The 25,536-nt window shown below is 42.4% G+C and overlaps 1 protein-coding gene across 14 annotated transcripts in view; it reads left to right on the top strand.

Moving 5' to 3' along the window:
* PTK2 (protein tyrosine kinase 2) overlaps positions 1–25,536 on the top strand; it is a 345,258-nt gene that overhangs the window by 292,438 nt on the left and 27,284 nt on the right. For 12 of the 14 annotated variants that reach the window (XM_063643575.1, XM_055287364.1, XM_055287365.1 and 9 more), the window contains 4 exons: positions 5,523–5,609; positions 9,332–9,469; positions 10,995–11,126; positions 25,223–25,285. In XM_063643575.1, coding sequence (XP_063499645.1) covers positions 5,523–5,609; positions 9,332–9,469; positions 10,995–11,126; positions 25,223–25,285 — 420 coding nt within the window. The remainder of the gene's footprint in view (positions 1–5,522; positions 5,610–9,331; positions 9,470–10,994; positions 11,127–25,222; positions 25,286–25,536) is intronic. The other 2 variants (XM_055287368.1, XM_055287367.1) reach the window with 1 other exon arrangement.

The raw sequence follows: 25,536 nt of genomic DNA, 5'->3' as shown, positions 1-25,536 counted from the left end.
GCAGACCCCCACAGCTATAACTGATAGGAATTTCATTGAGCTTGGTGATGTCATTTTCTAGAATGGTAAGGAAATCTTGGTAAAGTTTAAATGAAACAAAATAAAATTGCCCATCAGTATACACGGTAGTTGCTGTTCTGGAAAGTTCAGTTCCTCATAAACTATACAAAATATCTATACAAACTATACAAAATATCTATACAAACTATACAAAATATATAAAGCAGAATTCATTCTGTGTTCAAGCGACAGGGATTTTATTGTTGCTGTTGTTTTACTTACATAAAGTTGAGAGAAACAGCAGAAAAGTCCTGCGGGGGCCGGACATGGTGGCTCACGCCTGTAACCCCAGCACTTTGGGCAGCCAAGACGAGCTGATCACTTGAGGCCAGTAGTTCGAGTCCAGCCTGGGCAACATGGCGAAACCCTGTCTCTACTAAAAATACAAAAATTAGCCAGGTGTGGTGGTATGCACCTATAATCCCAGTTATTCGGGAGGCTGAGGCACGAGAATCACTTAAACTCAGGAGGCAGAGGTTGCAGCGAGCCGAGATCACGCCACTGCACTCTAGCCTGGGCGACAGAACAAGACTCCTTCTCAAAAAATAAAAATACAAAAATTAGCTGGGTGTGATTGTGCATGCCTGTAATCCCAGCTACTTGGGAGTCTGAGGCATGAGAATCACTCAAACTCGGGAGGCAGAGGTCGCAGTGAGCCGAGATCGTGCCACTGCACTCCAGCCTAGGCGACAGAGCGTGACTGTCTCAAAACAAAAAAAAGAAGTCCTGCGGGATATGAAACAAATCCTGTTGTTCAGGCCTGTCCCTCTCATTGCCAGAAATCTCACCTGCTGACCTCTACCTTAATGCCAATTGTGTGATCATGGGAAGCATCCTCACTAATACAGTTCTCCCTTGATATCTGCAAGGGATGGAGATTAAAATCCACAGATGCATAAATTCCTTATATAAAATAGCATAGTATTGCATATAACTTACATACCTCTTCCAGTATACTTATTTTTGTTGTTGTTGTTGGCTTATTCTGTTTTTTGAGACAGAGTCTCACTCTATTGCCCAGGCTGGAGTGCCATGGTGCAATCTCGGCTCACCGCAGTGTCTACCTCCTGGGTTCAAGCTATTCTCACGCCTCAGCCTCCCAAGTAGCTGGGATTACAGGAGTGTGCCACCACGCTTGGCTAATTTTTTTGTATTTTTAGTAAAGACAGGGTTTCACCATGTTGACCAGGCTGGTCTCAAACTCCTGACCTCAGGTGATCTGCCCACCATGGCCTCCCTGCTGGGATTACAGGCTTGAGCCATCACGCCCAGCCCATCTTTCAGTATACTTTAAAGTATCTTGAGATATTTAGATATAGATACAGATTTTTTTTTTTTTTTTTTGAGACAAGGTCCCGCTCTGTTGCCCAGGCTGGAGTGCAGTGGTATGATCTCAGGTCACTGCAACCTCTGCTTCCTGGGCTTAAGCGATTCTCCAGCCTCTGCCTCCTGAGTAGCTGGGACTACAGGTGCAAGCCACCATTGCCCAGCTAATTTTCATATTTTTTTCACCATGTTGCCTAGGCTGGTCTCAAACTCCTGAGCTCAAAGCAATCTGCCTGCCTCAGCCTCCCAAAGTGCTGAGATTACAGACCTGAGCCACTGCACCCAGCTTACATAGTTATTATACTTATCTTTTTGTTTGTATTATTTTTTATTGTTGTTTTTGTTTTTTTCCTGTACGTTTTCAATCTGCAATTGGTTGAATCCATGGGTGCTGGGCCTTTGGATATGGAGGGCTGACTGTACCCTAAATGCTTCTGAAGGAACAGTGCCATCCAGTTGAGGACCTCTGGTTTAGAATACCAGTGTCTTCCTTTCTCTCCTTCCTCACTTGGGAGAATTTCAGCAAAACTTCCCTGTTCCATATTTTGCTTCATTAAAATCCAAGTTTCTGTCCTGGAGGAGGAAGTGTCATGACCTTGCTAACTCATAGTACTTACCAGCAGTTGACACTTTTGGACTCATATGAAAGCCATTTTCAAAGATCTTGACATATATTAACATATTTAATCTTCACGGCAGCTCCAGGAGGTAGCTACTGGTTATTGTACTCCTTTTGTCATTGACAATAGGGAGACACAGAGAGCTGAAGCACCCTAACTGTGAGCACTGACAGTCTAGCTCAAAGCCTGCCCTCTTGACCACCATACTAACCTCTGATTTGTAGAGAACAGAACTAGAGCTGTTTTAGCAATACATTTGCGCTGTCCGTGGCTGTTGGTTGTTAGCAACATTTGATTTTGTGGTGTCCTTTGCGCAAATATTTTGTCTATCATAAAGCATTCTCAACTATTTACCTTTTATTTTTATTTTGAAATGGAACCTTGTGTTATCATTTGCTACTCAGTTAAGTCTTTGCATCACTGTGAGATATTTTACATTGGTTTTGCCATTCTCTGATATATTTGTTTTGTATGTTCCTTTTTATTTGGTGAGTCAGAAGTACGCTTGTCATGGAATAGCATCGTGGCACAGTAGATTTTGGAGTCACGCAGTTCCACCGTTACCACCTATATGCCCCTATTTAAATTGCCCAATTTATCTGAGACTCTGTAAAATAGGGGTTATAATATTGCTTCATAGCAATGTGGTGATCAAAATTGTCAAATTGTATGTAAAGTAGGTAGTTCAGTACACACAGAATACACAGTAAATTGCAACTTTTTTTTTTTTTTTTTGCCTGAATTTATCAAGAGTGCATCACTGTGCAACTGTCAGCTGTGTTTATTGTTCCAGTCCCTGACTCTGCCTCCTTCCCTTCTTGGACTCCAAGAGCATTTGATTCAGGAAACCCTTTCCCCTGCAACCATTATTAATGGTTGTATATTAACACATCTTTAAAACAAGTACAAAGGTAGCCGAACTCTTTTTTTTGTAACCGCTTTTAATTCAGCACAACCGCTTTGTAGAACACTTTGGAAATTGCCACCCTAGCACACACAGTAGAGAAAAGCCTGGAATGCTCTCTTTATGCCCTTTTCCTGTTTGGGATGTCTTTGGGGAAATTCATGTTGTTATTTAGTTAAGTTTAGAGTAGACTCTATCTGGAACACTGTTTGAAACGTGACAGGGCTAAGCCAAAAGGAAGGATTTTTCGCCCTCAGGAATTTAACAGCTCATAGTAGCAGGGCTAGAGCAAGTGCAAAAGTACCTGCAACCCAAGGTAGGGTTTGAAAAAGGCCTCCTTAGGAGAGCAGAGGACATATGTTTATGTTAGGCTGGCAAAGCCGGAGCTGCTGCGTGAAAGAAGTAACATCTAAGACTGAAAGGATCAGAAGTATACTACAGATGGAGGGAGAAGACATTCCAGGCAGAGGGGACAGTATAAGCAAAACTGAGGGGGAAATGAGACTGATTTTAGAGACCAAAACATACTCTGGACCTAACTAGAGCAAAGCACGTGTTCACCCAGCACTGTGGGAGAGAGAGACAGGCACTAAGGCATTTTCTTTCCTAAGCTTGTTGGGACTTAAATCTATTTCCTTTTATTCTGGACTTAATTTGGCTAGACAGTAATGGGTTTCCACCTTGTTAAATCCTCCAAGTTTTAAAAGACTTTATTGACTTCTTTCAGACTTCTGTTTCAGACTAAATTGTTCTTTCACTATGAACTTTGAATTCATTTATCCCACAAACAAAATGAGAATTTAAGACCTGGAAGTGACTTTAGAGATCCTCTAGCTCACCTGGCCCCATCTTATGGATGAGGAACTAGAAGCCAGTCAGTTTCATCACTTGACCACAGTCAGACAACCAGGAAGTAGTCAAACAATAGAACACAAGTGTCTTCTCTCCAGGTCCCAGACTACTGGACAGAGAGCATTTGGGTCCCTCAGGCTCAGAATATTCAGTATCCCATTTTGTTATTAATGATACTTTAATAGCTTTATTAAGGTACAATTTACATACCATACAATTTATCCATTGAAAGTGTGCAGTTCACCTGGGCACAGTGGTTCACTCCTGTAATCCCAGCACTGTGGGAGGCTGAGGCAGGCAGATCACTTAAGGCCAGGAGTTCAAGACCAGCCTGGCCAACATGGCAAAACCCCGTCTCTACTGTAAATACAAAAATTAGCCTGGTGAGGTGCTGCATGCCTATAATCCCAGCTACTTGAGAGGTTGAGGCACGAGAATCGCTCAAACCCGGGAGGCAGTGGTTGCAGTGAGCCGGGATTATACACTGCACTCCAGCCTATACGTCAGAGTGAGACTCAAATAAATAAATTGTACAATTCAATGTTTTTTAGTATATTCAGAGTTGTGCAGCCATCGCCACAACCAGTTTTAGGACTTTTGTTTTGTTTTTAGTAGAGACGGCGTCTCACTGTGTTGCCCAGGCTGGTCTCAAACTCCTGGGCTCAAGTGATCCACCTCGGCCTCCCAAAGTGCTGGGATTACAGGCGTGAGCCATAGCGGCCAGCCTAGAACATTTTTATCACCCCCAAAATGAAATTCTGCACCCATTAGCAGTCATCCCCCATCTCCTCCTCCTTCCAACCTCTGGCAACCACTTATGTACTTGCTATCTATATTAATCTTTCCTATTCTAGATATTTCATTAAAGAAATCATATGTTCTTTGTGACTGGCTTTTTTTACTTAGAATGTTTCAAAAGTTCATCCATGTTGTAGCGTGTGTCAGTACTTTATTCCCTTTAGTTACAAATAATATCCCTTTATAGGTATACAGCATTTTGTTCATTTATATCAGTTGACGGACATGGACTGTTCCCCCTTTTTATCTATTGTGAATAATGCTGTTAAGAACATTCATGTACATGTCTGTGTTTACTTAATTTGTTTTTTTCAAAGATACAGTCTTGCTATGTTGCCTAGGCTGACCTCTAATTCCTCGGCTCAAGCGACCCTCTCACTTCAGCCTCCTGAGTAGCTGATGTACATGTTTTTGTGGATATATATTTTCATGTCTCTGTTACATATACCTGAAAGTAGAATTGCTGGATCATATACTAATTCTCTATTTAGTTTTTAAGGAATAGCCATACTGTCTTCCATAGTGACTACACCATTTTACATTCCCAACAGACTGGTCTGATTTGTTTTCAACTCCTGGCCTCAAACGATCCGCCCACCTCAGCCTCCCAAAGTGCTGGGATTACAGGCGTGAGCTACCATGCCCTGCTCAAGATTTACTCTTAAGTTTTCTTCTAAGAATCTTAGAGTTTTTAACTTTTACATTTAGACCTGTAATTCATTTTGAGTTAATTTTTGTGTGTGTGGGAGGAAGAGGTCAGACTTCGGTTTTTCACATGAGCTATCCAGTTGCCACAGCATCATTTGTTGAAAAGACTGTTCTTTCCATATTGAAATGTCTTAGCATCTTTTTATCATTCTTTTCAAGTAAGCTCTATTAGGAAAATGTCTTTTTCTATTCATAAAGTACAGGCTTGTCAAAATCAAAAGGTTCATTCATATGACGCTCTGTTGATTTTACAGCCCAGCAGACCGGGTTATCCTAGTCCGAGGTCCAGTGAAGGATTTTATCCCAGCCCACAGCACATGGTACAAACCAATCATTACCAGGTATGCCAGTCATTACAGATATAAACTGTGTTATTTGATTATTTAGCACTTTTGGGGTAGAGTGGTACATTGTGCATATTTTTATTTATGTACTTATGAGTATGATTTGGCTGATAGAAAGCTGAGAAAGTGGTTACCCTAATCATTGAGTGATGTTGTCTTGACACCCCACACAGAAGGCAATTGTTTTTCACTCCATCTTCAAGTGGGCAGGACCAGGGCCTGCTGCCATTCTTAGGTGCGTTTTCATCCACTTGCTATGGTAAAGGGCAAGGTGAAGCCAGTGGGCACACACTCTGCAGAGGGAGTACTGAACTGGACAGTTTTTATGGAAGGCAAGAATAAAATTCAAAATTAACAGAACCCAGATGAAATACCATATGGACAAGTGTGAAAAGTGTTAGATTTATAAACAGATATCCTGTGCAAATTAGAAAAAATTATCCTTCAAAGAAAAGGACCTGACACAAAGTAAACAATTCATTTGTTTTTGAGAAAAAGTTACTAACTTTTGCTGGGGTACACCTTACAATGCACAGGTCTTTGTTCCGCCAGATGCATACCCCAGTGCATCCCATCCTCACTTCAGGATATAGAGCGTGTCTGTGACCCCGGCAGTTCTTTTGTGCCCCTTCCCATCAGGCACCTCCTGCCCCAGGAGCAACCATTCTTCTCACTTCTAGTATCAGAGATTTCTGCCTGTTCTAGAATTTTATATAAATAGATCATATAGAGTGTGCTTTTTAGGGCTTATCTTTTTTTACTCGTAATGTCTGTAGAAGTCAGAGTCCTATTGAGGGTGTCAGTACTTAACCTTTCCTACTTCCTTCACAAAGTTTTTGAAAGCATGGTTTAAATTAAGGCCTCTTGGGTCAAAATGGGCAAAAAATCTTAACTATTGGTACTTAACTGTCAGTAATAAGGGAGAATGTAAGCACTTTCTTATTGGAAAAGATATGTCAGTGGTAGTTTAGAACAGCAAATTTTAGCCTCTTTATCTAGCCTCCAGATTCTAATGTCTAATTCTGGAGCCCAAGAATAGCTTATTGTTAACAAGCAGCCTCAGTGGATTCTGAGGCAGATGACTCAGACCTATGTTTTGGGAGACACTGTTCTGAGATGGCCACTTGCCTGGCAGAGTCAGGAGTGAATCATTTGAGTTTTCGAGGGCACCTGTCTGTTCATTCAGCAGGGTTGCACTGAATGTTCATCTACTCTGCCTGGTACTATTCTAGGGACTGGGAATATGAAGACAAATAAAGTACCCTTTTTTCTCATGGAAGGAGCTCACAGGGCCCTTTGTCAGTTTGGATTACTACCAATTCCATAAGTGAAGAAGCCAAAACCCTGACCCAGCACAAGGGTCAGAGCAATGGGAAGTACGCAGGTGGCCTACAGAATGAAATCCCACCTCTATGATTGCTGAGATACCCTGAGCTCTGGCAGACAAGCAGATGGGCCCCAGGGTAACAGCCCGAGTCTGTGCCTGGCTGGTATGGAAAGTGAACTGGCCCTGAGTAGGAATTGAATACCAGCATTGTTTTGAGAAAACATGCAGCACCTGCTTAATGAGACAAGCTGTTAGCAGAGAGACAGTTCTCTTTGTGTCCCAGCAGGCCTGGTCTGTGGCACTGTCAAGATTTGAAACTCTAGTATGTGTTTGTTAGTGGCTGTCTGTCACCAGTGCAGTGGAAGCCCCTGAGAGTGGAGACTTGTCTCTAAGGGCTTAGAACAGTGTGTAAAAATGAGTAAATAGAGAATTAAGTAAAACATTGATTTTTTTCATTGAACTGATGTATGATTAACCTTTCCCAAGCCCAAATTTTCCTCTCTTGTAAATGAGACCAACTATGAGACATTTCCTGATGTTACTTCATTTTTAGCCTAAAGTGATCCTTCTACATGGTTACTATTATGTAGAAAACTGCCTTAGACCATTTTAAACCTCCTTGTTGTGAAAATTCCTAAATGTTTTCTGGCAATAATATATCCCTTTTCATCAGAAATCTTGATACAGCATTTTGCATTTAGTAGCAGTTTTTATTATTAAGATATTTTCATTCAAATAAACTGTGAGAACTAACTGTATGTCTTACTTGAAAATTCATTAATTTCATATTGTCCATATGGAATTTTGGTATAAATTAATGCCTAGAGACCTAATAAATGCACAAAACCTTTGTTGAAGGATGTGTTGATATTTGGAAATACAGTTTTGGCTCTGCTTTATCTCACTAAAAAATTAACTGACAACACCCACCATACAACACTAGCCTAATGAGGTGTGGAAACCAATACTGATTCTGTTCTCTGTCTTTCTCTTGATTGAGAGAAGGAACCATATAAAGAAACCCATTTTAGGCCGGGCACGGTGGCTCAAGCCTGTAATCCTAGCACTTTGGGAGGCCAAGGCGGGTGGATCACGAGGTCAGGAGATCGAGACCATCCTGGCTAACACGGTGAAACCCCGTCTGTACTAAATATACAAAAAATTAGCAGGGCGTGGTGGCGGGTGCCTGTAGTCCCAGCTACTTGGGAGGCTGAGGCAGGAAAATGGCGTGAACCCAGGGGGCGGAGCTTGCAGTGAGCAGAGATCCCGCCATTGCACTCCAGCCTGGGGGACAGAGCGAGACTCCATCTCAAAAAAAAAACAAAACAAAAAAAACCCATCTTATTTTCCCTCTGCCTTGAAATTTTTCTCTATGTCCAACTGAATGTCTTCTCTCTGCCTTAGTCATCATTGTTAGAACTTAAAGGTACGACTTATCCTACCATCAGCTCCCAGGTCATTAGAGGACAAACATTGGGGAGTTTTTTTGTGTGTGTTTTTGTTGTTGTTATTCTTGTTGGGGGATAGTGGTTGGTTGGGCAGGAAAGGGGATTTCTAGAGCAAAGTATGGCACAGCCATTTTTGTGGCTTCCTGTTGCTTTTGCATCCAAGGATGGGCTGCCCTCATTATTTTAGTAAATGTGAAATTCCAAAGAAACAGTTTCTTATTTTCTAGTATATATTTGCACTAGCTCTCTAATGCAGCCATAACAAATGTCCTTTCATGAGACTTTAGCTGAGAGTCCATTTCCTTGCCTTATCAGCTTCTACAGGCCACCTACATGCCTTGGCCCATGGTCCCCTTACTCCATGTTCTGAAGCCAGAAGTTTTTCTTTTTTTGAGACGGAGTCTCTCTCTGTCACCCAGGCTGGAGTGCAATGGCGCAATCTCGGCTCACTGCAAGCTCCGCTTCCCGGGTTCATTCTCCCGCCTCAGCCTCCCAATTAGCTGGGACTACAGGCTACTCCTGACCTTGTGATCCACCCGCCTCAGCCTCCCAAAGTGCTGGGATTACAGGCTTGAGCCACCGTGCCTGGCCCAGAGCCGGTAGTACTAACTCTCTCTGACCCTTCTTCAGTGGTCCCATGTCCCTCCCTCCTCTTATACTTCCCTCTTGCACTTTTAAGGACCCTTGTAATTACCCTGGACTCACTCAGATATCCCAGATACTCTCCCATCCCAAGGTCCTTGACTTACAACCACATCTGCAGTCTCTTTTGCCATGTAAGGAAACATATTCACGTGTTCAAGGGATTAGAACATGGGTATCTTTAGCGGGCCGTGATTCTGCCTACCACAGTATTCTCTGTAATTTTTGTTTCCTTTGTGTGTGAAGCAGAACTGTGCAGATGTTATAGTTGAACATTACCTTGCCTCCTTACTCATTCACAGGTTTCTGGCTACCCTGGTTCACATGGAATCACAGCCATGGCTGGCAGCATCTATCCAGGTCAGGCATCTCTTTTGGACCAAACAGATTCATGGAATCATAGACCTCAGGAGATAGCAATGTGGCAGCCCAATGTGGAGGTAAATCGGGTGTCTTGGGCTTCAGTTTGTGAACTTATAAAGCATGGCAAAGCTGGGCATGGTGCCTTACACTTGTAATCCCAGCACTTCTGGGAGGCTGAAGTAGGAGGATTGCTTGAGCCCCAGAGTTTGAAACCATCCTGGGCAACGTAGCAAGATCCTGTCTCTACAAAAAATAGAAAATTAGTCATGTATGGTGGTATGTGCCTGTAGTCCCAGCTACTCGGGATGCTGGGGTGAGAGGATCATTTGAGCCTAGGAAGTCGAGACTACAGTGAGCTGAGATCACGCCACTGCACTCCAACCTGGGCAACAGAGCAACAGCCTGTCTCAAAAAAAAAAAAGTAATAAAGCATGGCCTAAGTACCTTTTATTTCTAAATTCTAAGATTTATTTATTTTAATGACTTTTTTTTTTTTTTTTTGAGACAGAGTCACATTCTGTCTCCCAGGCTGGAGTGCAGTGGCATGATCTCGGCTTACTGCAACCTCCGCCTCCCAGGTTCAAGCAATTCTCCTGCCTCAGCCTCCCGAGCAGCTTGGATTACAAGCGCCAGCCACCACGCCCAGTTAATTGTTGTATTTTTTAATAGAGACAGAGTTTCACCATGTTGGCCAGGCTGGTCTCGAACTCCTGACTTCAAGTGATCCACCCACCTCAGCCTCCCAAAGTGCTGGGATTGCAGGCTTGAGCCACCATGCCCGGCCACATTTTAATGACTTAATTCAAAGATCAGGATACACCATCTACTCAAATGCTTTCAGGTTTAATGAACTTTAACTGTAAGAACCCAGGGAGAAATACTAAAATCTTTAGTCCATTTATTTGAAAGGCAAAGCCCTAAGTGGAATATAGTCAGCATATACATGAGGCCAACGAAGAAACAGGAAGACAGAGCATTCAGTTCTTTGGACCATGTTAATTTTTACTAAATTTTCCGATAAAACCAAGAACTACTCCTGTAGTTTAAAAATTTATTTGACCTAGGTACAGTAACACAACCCATAGTTGCATCTACTCAAGAGGCTGAGGTGGGAAGATAACTTGAGCCTAGGAGTTTGAGGCCAGCCTGGGCAACATAGCAAGACCCCATCTCATTAAAAAGACAAAAAATTACTTATTTGAATGAAAGAGCATCTATAGTTGTCTGCTATTTATGTTCTTTTATTTAATATTTAATACTCTGTAATATGTATCATATTTCAGCCTTCTATTACTTCTAGATTGTTTCTACTTTCTTATTATAAGTAACAATGTATTCTTTGCACATACCTTGTGTTATTTCTTTAAAATAGACCCCTACAAGTGAACCTATGAGCTAAAGGATTGCATACTTTTTAAAGATGCTTGATGCACATTAAATTGCCCCCTACAGAAAAGTTACTCCCACAAGCACAGTATGAGATATCCTGTTTCCACCATACTTGCTGTTTTGCTTATCTTTTCTTGAAAGACACATAAACAATGTAAGAGCATAGGAATAGACTTATGAGACTGAACATGCTGTTTTCAACCCTTCTTCCAGGACTCTACAGCACTGGACCTGCGAGGGATTGGGCAAGTGTTGCCAACTCATCTGATGGAAGAGCGGCTAATCCGACAGCAACAGGAAATGGAAGAAGATCAGCGCTGGCTGGAAAAAGAGGAAAGATTTCTGGTAATTGTGTTTCTGAAAGGCTTCTTCGACTTTTTAAGCCCTGTTAGAGTCTACTATATTGCAAATTATTGCAAAATGTTATCTTTCAAAGCAGGAGAGTTAGTTTTACAACTACTTCTTAAAACTTGGAATAGGCCAGGCATGGTAGCCTATTTGGGAGGCTGAGGTAAGCAGATCACCTAAGGTCAGGAGTTTGAGACCAGCCTGGCCAACACAGTGAAACCCTGTCTCTACTAAAAATACAAAAAGTAGCCGGGCGCATGCCTGTAATCCCAGCTACTTGGGAGGTTGAGGCAGGAGAATCGCTTGAACCCAGGAGGTGGAGGTTGCAGTGAGCCAAGATCATGCCATTGCATTCCAGCCTGGGCGATGAGTGAAACTCCATCTCAAAAAAAAAAAAACAAACCTACTTGAAATAATATGGCTGGATGTGGTGGTTAATGCCTAAAATCCCAGTGCTTTGGGAGGCCAAGGCGGGAGGATCACTTGAGCCCAGGAGTTCAAGACCAGCCTGGGCAACACAGCAAGACCCTGTCTCTACAAAAAAAAAAAATTAGCCAGGCATTGTGGCTCACACCTGTAGTCCCAAATACTTGAGAGGCTAAGACTGAGTCCAGGAGTTCTAGATTATGGTAAGCTATGATTGTGCCACTGCCCTCTAATAGATCCAAAATCCTGTATCCAAAACCCTTAAGGGCCATGTGTGTTTCAGAATTCAGTATTTTTTAAATACTAAAAAGTTATTGTAGTATGCTGAACATTATACATTATTTAAGACTCTAATAGCATCCCAGAGTTAAAACCACTAGTGTTTCTACAGCAGAATGCAAATAATCACATTAACAGTTAAATGAAGATTATAAGATGCTTCATCTGTTCAGGTTTTACTACCATATTAGTTTGTTTCAAACATAAAAAAGCACACTTAACATTTTCAGCATTTTTTAGGTTTTGGAAATGAGGATAGAGGAATGTGGACCTGTCCATTTATTATCTTCATTTTAACAGAACAGGAAATAGAGACTTAGAGAGACCCTGGGCCACAGAGCAAGACTCTGTCTCTTAAGGAAAAAAAAAAAAAACTTGCAATAATGGGTTATTTGCTTTTTTAATTATCTTTTAGGAATAAATTTCTCTAAAATATTAGTAGTGTCATTATGGGCTTAGAAATATTAGCATTTGTTTGGTTTTTGCATTACCACATTTTTTACCCAGAAACAACTCCTGCTTCCATGTCAGCTTACATATAAACTATTGCATCTTGCTACTGCAGGCTGTATAACAAGACAGCTAAGATTTGCCTTCCTGGCATTTATGACTGATGTGAACCTCCTCCCAGATGTGTCTGGACATATGCATGGGAAATGTCTTCCTTCAGGCAACCCTTATTGAAAACCACTTCAGAAGTCCCTTGGGGACAGAGAGGAAGTGGTGGGACAGAGCAATCTCTGTATGTTACTTAACACAAAGGTCCTTTTAGACTTATGGTCCCTGCTGCCAAGCAGTTCTGTGCCCTCACCCTCAGAACTAAGGACTGTGAGAACCCATTCCCCACTCTCCTTGAACTCAGAATAGCTATTTCAATCTTCCTGTAGTTGCCTCAATCGTATTATGGCTGAAAGAAGCCACGATTCATAATTTTGAGCCAGTAACTTAACCTGGTCTCTCATGCTTTGCATCATTAAACATTCACTCACACTAACTTTGTGTTAAATTTAACTAATTTAGAATTTTGAAAGCATAGGATAAAACTTTCCTTCTGAACTAAAGCAAATCTTGAGATTGTAAGGCAGATGGAAAAAAAAAAATTATTTTTGGCCTGGAATAGTGGATCACACCTGTAATCCATCCCAGCGCTTTGGGAGACCAAGGTGGGCAGATCCCTTGAGGCCAGGAGTTCAAAACCAGCCTAGCCCACATGGTGAAACCCCGTCTCTACTAAAAAAAAAAAAATACAAAAATTAGGCAGGTGCAGTGGCTCATGCCTGTAATCCCAGCACTTCGAGAGGCTGAGGCGGGCTGATCACTTGAGGTCAGAAGTTCGAGACCAGCCTGGCCAACATGGCAAAACCCCATCTCTACTGAAAATACAAAAATTAGCCAGGTGTGGTGATGCATGCCTGTAATCCCAGCTACTCAGGAGGCTGAGGCAGAAGAATTACTTGAACCCAGGAGACGGAGGTTGCAGTGAGCCATGATGGCACACTACACTCCAACCTGGGTGACAGAGCGAAAGTCCATCTCAAAAAAACAAAAATTAGCCAGGCATGGTGGCACACACCTGCAGTCCCAGCTATTCAGGAGGTTGAGGCATGAGAATTGCTTGAACCCAGGAGGTGGTGGTTGCAGTGAGCCGAGATTGTACCACTGTACTCCAGCCTGGGTGACAGAGTCAGACTCTGTCGGGAAAAAAAGGAAAAAAAATGTTAATTTGGATATTATATCTATTCTAAGAACATACCTACTGTTCTCTAGTCCTACATTTTAAACCTATTTTTTGTCCAGATAGCCTCTTTTACCAGACAGCATTGATTTGTGTTTTTAAAAGTAGATGTTATAAATTCTCCAAACTAGAATTCTTGTATTTCAGTCCCACGTATGACTGCATTTGGACAAAGGGTTTGCTACCAAATGTTGTGGTACTGCTGTGATGTTGCTCTGACAAAGAAGAACATCAGGAAGAGCAGAAGAGGACCCTGTGTGTCACTAGGGGGACTTGGGGGAGGCAGCATATAGATAGCATTTGAGCCAAGGCTTAAAGGAGAAATTGGAATTTTTAGGGCAGACAGGCTCAGAAAATACATTCCAGGAAGAGCGAAGAGTGTGGGTAATGACATGGGGTCAAAAGGCTATATTCCAGCCAGGCACAGTGACTATAATCTCAGCTACTCAGCAGGGTGAGGCAGGGAGATCGCTTGAGTCCAGGAGTTTGAGACTAGACTGGGCTTAGCAAGACCCTGTGGCAAAAAAAAAAAAAAAAAAGCAAATAATAAGCCCTAAAGGGAGGAGGATCAAGTACCCAGAATTCCTACAACATATTATCTAAAATGTCTAATCTCCAACAAAAATTTACAAGACATACAAAGGAACAGAAATATATATGAATGATAGACAGAAGAAAAAAAGACTTCTGGCTGGGCACAGTGGCTCACGCCTGTAACCCCAGCACTTTGGGAGGCTGAGGCAGGTGGATCATCTGAGGTCAGGAGTTCGAGACCGGCCTGGCCAATATGGTGAAACCCCATCTGTACTGAAAATACAAAATTGGCATGCCTATAATCCCGGCTACTTGGGAGGGTGAGGCAGGAGAATCGTTTGAACCCAGGAGGCGGAGGTTGCAGTAAGCCAAGATCATGTCACTGCACTCCAGCCTGGGCAACAGAGCAAGACTCCGTTTAAAAAAAAAAAACACACACACACACACAAACTGTATTCTAAGAACTTCCTGTAGCTAGATGTGAGCAAAACAGAGCATGTTTGTGGGGAAATGGAAAATACTTCTCACTATGTGGTGTTTTGTTTTGTTTTGTTTTGTTTAACTTAATAACCATGTAATTGGAGCATCTTCATTTGGTCCTAAACCTGTCTGTTGGGTAACCTCTGAGATAGCTTGCCTGGTGCTAAACTTGGAGGCCATAATGGCATCGAGGCAATTTCCCACTCAAGTACTTTTCCTTTTTTTTTTTTTTTCCCTGAAACAGGGTCTCACACTGTCACCCAGGGTAGAGTGCAGTGGCACAGTCACGGCTCACTCCACGCTTGACCTCCTGGGCTCAATCTGTCCTCCCACCTCAGCCTCCCAAGTAGCTGGGACTACAGTCATGCACCACCATGCCCAGCTAATTTTTGTATTTTTGGTAGAGTTTCATCATGTTGGCCAGGCTGGAACAAATACCTTTCTTAATGCCCGTAAGATGGTATTGTATTTTTCACTTTGCTTGTTTTCCTTACTAGACTGAGCACCCCATGAGTGCAGAGACCATGGACCATGTCTTTCCTATTCCCCATTCAGTCCACAGTGCCAAGCCTATGTGATAGAGTATCACATAGGATGAGTGTTTCTTTTTTCTCTTCTATGAGTTTATTTTTTTCTTTTTGTAAATGAGTGTTTTTTAACTCATGCCTTTTCTCATGCTGCTGTGTCTGCCTGAAATGCTCAGGGAATCTGCCTGAGGAACACCTTTTTGTCTTTAAAGATTATTTTTGTGTCATCTCAAGGACGATACATTCCCTACACCAGGGTTTCTCAGCCTGGGCATTGTTGACCTTTGGGGCTGGATAATTCTTTGTTGTAGGAGACTGTCCTATGAATAGTAGGAGTTCTTAGCAACATCCCTGGCCTCTACCCACAAGGTGCCAGAGAATCTTACTGAGTGCCAAGCGTGAAGCTTGAATGAACTTACTTTATTATGTGCACTACTGCGTTCTCTCTCCCAACCCCCTGCACTCTCACACATGCTCACTCTCACCCTCTTTAATAAAACATAAGTTCCTTAAGTTCCATAAGTTCCCTAACGGCAGCAGCTGTGACTTAACTGTCTTTATCCTGCTTCATTTTTCTTCTAATGTTTCTCACTGTATGACAATGTCTCACTTGTTTTCCTGTCTCCTCCACTAAAGTGTAAGCATCAGAAAGATGGGAACTTTATTTATTCAGCACTCTCCCCCAGCTCCCATAGTACCGTTTGTTCAGCAGTAGTAAGGCTCAACCAGTATTTATTAAGCGAATGAATGTACCACCATACAGTGTTAAGCATCTAAATGTTAGAGGTCAAGAGGAAGGAAGAATCCAGGGCAGGAATCATAGCATTGGTGTCACTGTTTTTCATCTAAATGAAAAATAAAAACAAGTAATGTATGAACCCTGGGGAAGTAGATATTATAATTATTTTACAAATGAATAAATTAAAATTTAATATACATAAAAGTCACAGGGGACCTTTTAAAGTTCACTTCCCCAGGACTAGAGAACTGCAGTGGATCTGGAGAGGCCAAGGACCTAGAGTGATAACAAGCACCCCAGTTGATTTTTGAGACGTGGTCCCAAGGTTACTCTCTGATCTTAGGCCTGGCAATGCTTTTCAAGATTTGAAGCAAATGGCATCTCAGAAAGATCACCTTAGTGCCGGGCACCGTGGCTTATGCCTGTAATCCCAGTACTTTGGGAGGCTGAGGCGGATGGATCATCTGAGGTCAGGAGTTCAAGACCAACATGGCCAAACCCCATTGCTACTAAAAATACAAAAATTAGCCAGGCGTGGTGGCTCTCTCCTGTAATCCCAGCTACTCAGGAGGCTGCAGCAGAAGAATTGCTTGACCCCAAGAGGCGGAGGTTGCAGTGAGCTGAGATTGTTCCACTATACTCCAGCGTGGGTGACAGAGTGAGACTCTGTCTCAAAAAAAAAAAAAAAAAAAAGACCACCTTAGCCTTGCTTGCTGACTGATGGCTCAGAGGGCAGGATAGGAAATGCAGAGCTCCAATAGGAAGTCGAGTGGTCATTCAAATAAATGACAGCACGGTCTAAGCTGGAAGAGGCAAAGTGGGAAGGAACAGAGAAGACAGACTTAAAAGGGACAAGATTTGGTGAATTGGTATAGGAGGTCAAGAGGAAGGAAGAATCCAGGACAGGAATCATAGCATTGGTGTCACCAAAAATAACATTGTGCTACCAAACGAAATAAAATTCAGAATGAGGAGTCCATGTCAGGGAAACATGATGATGCCAGGTTTGGACATTTGGGATATGCAAATGGGAATGCAGAGGAGGCAGCTGGATATAGGGCATAGAGCCCAGAGGAGGTGTTCTGCGCTGGAGATTCAGATTTTTAGACAGCTGCATGGGAAGCTTGGTGCACTGGGAATAACGCCTGGTGCAGGTGTAGTGTGAGGACCACCCTGACCATCTATCAGTTGGAAGGTAGTGTGTGTTGGATGTAGAAGCTTTCGTGACACTGTGGAGTGGTGATGGTGGCAGCTAGGTCTCTGGGTATGCACACACGTGCTTTATGGTCCTTCATTTGGTGAAGAGACTCTAACAATGGTAATTAGATCTCGTTGTGGTCCTTTTTATGCTGTGTATGTGTAAAAATTACTGTTGGTTGCCATGGTGTCTGCTGTTTACAAGCTTGTTTCTGTGTCTTGGCCTTTGTCATGAGCTAGGCCCAGAGCTATTGGTCTGTGTCCTTGCAGCCACCAGGCCAGGATGCCGCACCTACTTTTAGGTTAATCAGGTCATTGTTGAAGCTGTGTGTCAGAAGTCTTTCTGTCCTCTTAGGCCAAGGAACCTTCCAATACAGGCTTCTCAGACTGCGTGGAAGGGCCAGTTTGTATCTTTCTAAACCGTTGCAGACCAATACTCTTGTAAAATAAAATTTCAAAATCATGGACTAGAAAAAGACATAAAAATAAAAGCCAGACCTTTTTGACAGCCCAAAAATTACTCTTTCAAATTGCTATAAAAATGTCTAAAGATGCTTACCAGGCCGGGCGCGGTGGCTCACGCCTGTAATCCCAGCACTTTGGGAGGCCGAGGCGGGTGGATCACGAGGTCAGGAGATTGAGACCATCCTGGCTAACACGGTGAAACCCCGTCTCTGCTAAAAAATACAAAAAATTAGCTGGGTGTAGTGGCAGGTGCCTGTAGTCCCAGCTACTCAGGAGGCTGAGGCAGGAGAATGGCGTGAACCGGGGAGGCGGAGGTTGCAGTGAGCCGAGATCGCGCCACTGCACTCCAGCCTGGGCGACAGAGCGAGACTCCCATCTCAAAAAGAAAAAAAAAAAAATAAGATGCTTACCTTCTGTTTTCATCAAACTGGTTCATTCGCAGACCCACCCAAGCCTACTGCTCTGGTCCTGCCATTTACTTCAGTAAGGTCAGCTGTGCACCCTATTAGATACGTTCTGTTCTTATTTGAAAAATTAACTTGCTTTGTCAGTAGTATTACCCAAATTTCAGATCAAAACAGATGTTTTCTGACATCTGTTTTCAGAGATCACGTCATCACATCATTTTTTATGGTTGCTACTGCTAGTCACATCTCTTACTTTTTGAGTACTTCAGTGGGTCAGGAGTCCCTCCTCTGGATCTCTGCATTATCTCAACAACCCTGCACAGAATGTGTTTTATGATAGCAGCCCGGATGCTCTTGCCCAAGGTCACATGGCCCCACAGCAGATACTCTGTACTATACCTAGCTCTCCTTTTTTTTTTTTTTTTTTAAATTGAGACAAAGTCTCACTCTGTGGCCCTGCCTGGAGTGCAGTGGCACAATACTAGTTCACTGCATCCCTAACCTCCTGGGCTCAAGTCATCGTCCTGCCTCAGCCTCTTTCCAGAGTAGCTGCAACTACAGGCATATGCCACCAAGCCTGGCTAATTTTATTTTTTTTTTTATAGAGATAGGGTCTCACTTTGTTGTCCATGCTGGTCTCAAACTCCTGGGCTCAAGCAATTCTCCCACCATGGCTTCACAAAATGTTGGGATTACAGGCGTGAGTCACCACTCCTGGCCCCACACTCCCTTCTCTTGTTCCCAGGTCAGATACTGTCCTTTCTGAAATAGTTCTGTGCCTGCAAATATACTCTGAAAGCTGTCTTACAAAGTGAGTGCCAGAGATTGCTGGCAACCTTAGTTAGAACCTCAGTTGGTTGAAAGAGCTTTCTTTCCTCTTGGGCATTGCTTAAAAATAGAGTAGCTTTGCAACTTGCTTTTTTTTATTACTGCATGCACAATAATTTTCTAATGTGATACTATGCTTAAAACAGGATTTTAATTTTAAATGAGAAAGCCCTATCTATATAAAGCCTACTTCGTGTTTTGAGAAAGAAATATGTGAGCATTTTTCCCTCACATAGCAGATCCAGTCAGTCTGAATGAAAGATGAATGCCGAGACGGGGAACTAAAGAGCGGTGGCAAGAGGCTGTCTGTCTGAAGCCAGGCTGCTGTCCCTGCTTCTACAAAGCAGCAAGGCCACAGCTCTCCTATTTTTTTCCCTCATACCAGATTCCAGATTTGAAAGCAATACAGTATAGTGAAAGGAGAAAAGACTGAGCTATAAACCTTAAATTTGAAGTTTTCTAGAGCCATACCCACATGAGAGTAGAGACTGTAGCTAAGCCAAACTGTTTTTTTGGCTTGTTTGTTTTTGTTTGTTTTGAGACGAAGTCTTACTCTTGTCCGCCAGGCTGGAGTGCAAGGGCGCGATCTCGGCACACTGCAACCTCCGCCTCCCGGATTCAAGTGATTCTCCTGCCTCAGACTCCCGAGTAGATGGGACTACAGGTGCCTGCCACCATGCCCGGCTAATTTTTGTATTTTTAGTAGAGATGGGGTTTCACCATGTTGGCCAGGCTGGTCTTGAACTCCTGACCTCAGGTGATCCACCCACCTCGGCCTCCCACAGTGCTGGGATTACAGGCATGAGCCACTGCACCTGGCTGAGAATCTATTCTTTCTGATTGGCCGTCTTTGGCTGTGTTGCTCTTCAGTTCCCAATAGGCACTCATCTTTCATTCAGGAGGTCCGTGTATGCTGTATGAAAAGAAAAAGCTCGAGTATTTATTTCATTCACAGAACACAAGTAGATTTTATATGGATAAGCCTTTCTCATTTTAAAATTAAAATCCTGTCTTTAGGAAAATACCACATTAGGGAATTATGAATTCAAGAAAGTCATTTCATGAAATTTATATGGAAATAAAAATAGATTAATTCATGTAAACACATGAAACAATACCATACTCTATAGGCAAAAATATAAATGAGTTGCATTTTTTGTTTAAGTAAAACAGTAAATATTTCCTGCCTTTAGAAGGTACTTATTATCTGTTGACTGATTGAAGCCCACCTCCACTGTTTAAGAGCTGTGTTACCCCAAGCAACTAAATCTCTCTAAGTCAAGTTCCTTGTCTATAACATATCTCTTGTGCCTTGGATATTAATTGAAGCATTCCTTCAGCAAATATTTACTACACATCTATGTGCACAATGCTGCCAGGCACTTCTTTTTTTTTTTTTTCCAGGCACTTCTTTAATTCTGATAATGACTGACTGAGGTAGGTATTATTCTGCCTTTTTTACAGGTGAGGAACTGGGCCTAGAGAGGTTATATGCCTTGTCCAAAGGGGCATGGACAATCAGTTTACTAGAAAAATGCACAGGGCATTCATTTCCTCCACCTGTTTGTCCGGTGTTCTAGCAGGTAACAGATGCAGTGGTGAGGCAGATAGCTTCGTAGCCTCTGTCTTCATGGAACTTAGCATCTCATGATAAGAAACAGAAATGGTCAACTATTTGGGGAAGGGGAGGAGGAGAAGAACAAATTACAACAATATATTATACAGTATTTTCTTTATGAATTGGTTGAGAGTTTTAAAATGATAATACAGTGGTGCTAGGGTACAGTGAGAGAAATGCTATCACATATTACTGACATAGATGAAAATCAGGATGGCCTTGAGCAATTTGGAAACTTATACCAAGATTTTTCAAATGTTCAAACTTTTTGACTTAGTAATTCCTTTCTTAGAAATCTGCTCCAGAGACAGGAAGATCACTTGAGCACAAGAGTTTAAGACCAGCCTGGATAACATAGTGAGACCCCCCCACCCCAATCTCTAAACGAAAAAGAAAAGAAATCTGTCCCAGGGAGATAATCAGGGACTTAGTCAAAGATTTGTATACAAAGATGTTCATCTACAACCTATTTATAAAGGATTTTGAAAATGTCCCTAATGTCCAACAATAAAAGAACTATTTATTTTAACTCTTATGTGGCACCAACTTAGTACTTTACAAATATTAACTCATTTCATCCTCCTAACAATCCTATGTGTTGGTTACAATTACGGTTCCATTTTAGAGATGAAGAAATTGAGGCCCAGGTCACACAGCTTGTAAGGACTGGATCCTGATTTGAACCCAGGCCACCTGGTGCCACAGCCCACACCCTTCACTACCATTGTCTATTTTATGATGATAGTCATGCAGTGGAACGTTGTGCAGCCTTAAACATTGTTTTGTCAGTTTGCCCTGTATAAATGTTATGTGAAGGCTGCAGAATCATATGATGTGGTTCCATGTTTGTAAACATACATTTACACCACAGTATTAACTAATGATAATTACTTTTACATTTTAATTACTCCATAATAACCAATGATAATTACTTCCAAATGGTAAGGTTGAGTGATTTGTAATTTTTTCATCTATTTTCACAGTATCTTAATTTTTCTACAGTAAGTGCATGTTTCTTTTGTTAGATTATTGACAAATGAGGATGTATACAATATTTTAAAATAACCAAAATCATGTAACTATTAAATGACTGCATCGTAAGTTGGGCCTGGTGGGTCTTTTGTTTTCTTAGACTGTAGCTCTAACTGGGCATGGTGGCATGCATTTATAGTCCCAGCTACTCCAGAAACTGAGGTGGATGATTGCTTGAGGCCAGGAGTTCGAGGCTGTAATGCACTGTGATTGTGCCTGTGAATAGCCACTGCACTCTGACCTGGGCAGCAGATCAAGACCATGTCTCTTAAAAATAGAAACTGTTGGCCTGGCGCGGTGGCTCACACCTGTAATCCCAGCACTTTGGGAGGCCGAGGCAGGCAGATCATGAGGCCAGGTGATCGAGACCATCCTGGCTAACACGGTGAAACCCCGTCTCTACTAAAAATACAAAAAATTAGCCGGGCGTAGTGGCGGACGCCTGTAGTCCCAGCTACTTGGGAGGCTGAGGCAGGAGAATGGCGTGAACCCAGGAGGCAGAGCTTGCAGTGAACCAAGATCATACCACCGCACTCCAGCCTAGGTGACAGAGGGAGACTCCGTCTCAAAAAAATAAATAAATAAAAAATAAAAATAAAAACTGTTGTCCTTCCTGCTACAGTAGAGTCAAACCTAATCACCTCCACTCTCTGTTTAGAGCCCTTCAACAGAACCCCTAAGCAGACCCAGCTCCCAGCTGGTCCCTCAAGTGAATGGGCAGAAGAGGAAAGGATAGTTTCAGACTTTTTTTTAAGTTGCAAGAATGGTACAAAGAATTCCCACATTCCCTTTACCTAGAGTCTCCACTTGTTAACATTTGACATCATTTGCTTTGCATATTTGTACATACCATTTTTTCTGAACCATTTGGAAGTAAATACCAGATATCCTGCTTTTTAACTGTTAAATAGTTTAATGTGAATTTCCTAAAAATAAGGATGTTCTCTTAAATAAGCATAGCCGAGTTAACCAATGTCAGGAAATTAACAATAATTCAATACTGTTAGCTAATCAATGGACTATTCATATTTTACCAGTTGTCCACAGGATGCCCTTTCTAGAAGAAAGTCCTGGATCATGAGTTAAATTTAGTTATCACATCTCTTGAGTTTCCTTTAAGCTTGAACAGTTCCTGGGTCTTCCCGAAATCTTTCCTGACTTTGATATTTACGTTGAGTAATGTTCTGTGAATTGTCAACCTGAAGTCTCGTCTTCTCGGGTACTTTTTCTCAAAGTCCATTGTGTTTTGGAATATTTTTCGTAAGCATATCTGGGATGTTTGAGCCCCACAAAGCTGCCTCTTCATTCAGGCAGTGGCAGAACCTCAGCATTCCATGGAATAGGATCTGTGAGCTCTACTACATGGAATAGGACCGCCCCAGTGAGTTCCCCTTCAGTTACCAGTTGGAATGAATGTATTATGTGTGTTTGCCTGGTTTCCTTTCGTCTATTCATGCCTATCTTACCTGTCAGAGAAGATTCTATCCTAGAAGTCAGGAACTACCTACCTCTGAATTTTCTCTTGAGCTATATTTCACACCCAGCCACAGCTGTCCATATCTAATGGGATAGTCCTCTCTGGTAAAAGATACAGCATACTTTCTGCCATAGTCGCCAACTGCATGCCTCTGGGTTTGACTTCCCCTGTGTGGGGATTAGTTACATATATCACATCTGCGGTAAGAATTCATTTTTTAAGTTATTGTTCCTTGATATTATAGTACATATAAACACAGTACAATGTTTTAAGTTATGCTCTTCAGAGTTCAGAAGTATTTATTCTGAACTTTTCTGGTTTACTCATTGAGAGAGTTCTAACAGAGCGGAGTCTTGCTTAGTCACCCAGGCTGTAGTGCAGTGGTACAGTGGTAGCTCACTACAACCTCAAACTGCTGAGCTCAAACCATCGCCCCACCTCAGCCTCTCCAGTAGCTGGGACTCAGGCACACACCACCATTCCCAGCTAATTTTTAAAATTTTTTTCTTTGTAGAGATGAATTCTCACTATGTTGCCCAGGCTGGTCTTGATATCCTGGCCTCAAAGGGTCCTCCCACCTCAGCCTCCCAAATAGGTGAAATTGCAGGCACACACCACCACACCCAATGCTACATTTGAGGATTTAGGTCATTTTCCATCTATATTTAGCTGTTGCTTTTAAATGAATATTTTTACATGAAAGGGAACATCTTTTTTTATATAGTAGCATGGAGGTTAATTCAGCCAACATTGATGTGTTGAGTGCACACCAACCAGGAACTGTGCCAGGCACTAGGGATATGGGGCTGATATACATGAGCTGTTTTGTAATTCTGTTGAATGAACAGATAAGTTGTGACTTTTGCCCTCTTTGCTTACTCTCTGCTACTGCTGTCAGGGCTGTCTATTCTGTTTCAGGATGCCTCTGATTATTAGAATGTTTTTCCATAAGTGATCCAAAATCTGCCCTAAATTCAGGGACAACACACAAGTTTCACCTTTTCCCACATGGAATCCCTGAGGACTGTTAACAACAATCAGCCAGAGCCCCCTTTTAGTGATTAGCCATCAGGAGCTCCTTTACCCACCTCCTGGTAGGAGCTGTTTCAGACCTCAGCCAGCTACCTCCAGGCACTGTGCCTGGGAGGGAAGGAAAGGGGGAAGGGAGGAAGAAGGCAAAGGACAGTGCAAGGCCCCTGCCCTGGAAAGTTTGTTTACCTCTGAGCCATCAGAGGATCACTCTTACCTGTGTCCTTCACCAACTTCCTACTACACCCTGGCACCCACGAGTGACCCCTGCTTTGATTAGAGATAGTTAAGACAGAGGCAGAAAGCCTAGTAGGAACTGGTACAATGAAAAGGGTTTGGGCTACAGCACTGGAATTGGAATTGGAAAAGAAGGGAGAGGTGAAGCTCATTTCTCCATCCCCCACCCAACAAGTGCTTGCAGATGGTGTGCTCAGTGGCAGGCTCAGGTGTGGGAAATAGGAGATACACAGACAAATCAGACATCAAGATGCTCCATCTCTAATGAGGGAAGTAATTATGCCTGATAGGTGCCAACATAGAGGTATCTGTAAGGCACAGGCTAAGAAGCGACCAACTCTGCTTGAAGAGGGAAACATGCTGCCAAGAAAGGGTGTCTGGCTGAGCCTTGAAGAGTGAACAGAAGTTTTCCAGGAAGAAGTATGTGGCCAGTGTTCATGAGCAAAGGGGAGGCAGGAGCCACTGTGGCTGCAGGCCCGTAACCCATACTGCGGGAGCACAGGGTTGTTTTCATGAGGAAAAGCCTTTCTGCCCTGTTCCTTCACCATAAAGGCATGTAGCCTACTTCATTTATTCTGATATTGGTGAAATTTCCGTACTGTTATTTACATAAAATCTAGATTTCTCTGTTTGGTTTCTATATTCTAGATGCAGTGTGGGAAAACAGTCTTGTAATTGAACTCATATGCTACTTTGGCAAGACAGCCAAATCCGTATAAGCCATATTCTGTCAGAAAGCCGCAAGTAATGCCTGATACTTTTATCCTGGGATTGCGGGTCTCTCAGTGAAGAAGAAAGCCTGCTGTGCTACTTGGAATAGAGGTGAAGTGCAGGTTCTCCAGCACTGGGTGGGCCAGTGCAGGTGCCAGTCTGTAAGGTGTGCGTGTGTGGAGAGGAATGCAGTTCTTCCCAAGGCAGCCAACCTTCATTCATCATCACTGGAATTTTTTTGAAACAGGGAAAGTTTCAACTCTTCTTATTCAGAGGACAATTGTGTTAAAAAGGAAGGAATTTAATACAGAATCTGTCAAAAATTTTCAAATCAAAAATGAAATTGTTTTGATTTTGTTTTAATTTCTTCAGAAACCTGATGTGAGACTCTCTCGAGGCAGTATTGACAGGGAGGATGGAAGTCTTCAGGGTCCGGTAAGCCTGAGTTTTCAGCAGGATTTGATTTCCAGTTCTCCTGTGCGTGGACCATCAGTGTTTATGTCACAAGATATCCAAGTTTACTAATATTTGTAATAGGGAACAGAATATTCTATAAAGTCAACATTTTAAGATTATGAAAATCTATGATGTACAGCCTAGAATTTTTATTCAGATACAGAAGTTTTCTGCACTGTTATTGATAAAGGCTTTTTTTTTTTTAACTTTTAGTTTCAGGGGTATATGTA

Source organism: Symphalangus syndactylus, chromosome 7 (assembly GCF_028878055.3).
Source record: "Symphalangus syndactylus isolate Jambi chromosome 7, NHGRI_mSymSyn1-v2.1_pri, whole genome shotgun sequence".
In the NCBI taxonomy this organism is placed as follows: Eukaryota; Metazoa; Chordata; class Mammalia; order Primates; family Hylobatidae; genus Symphalangus; species Symphalangus syndactylus.
This window is presented reverse-complemented; position numbering and strand designations above follow the sequence as displayed.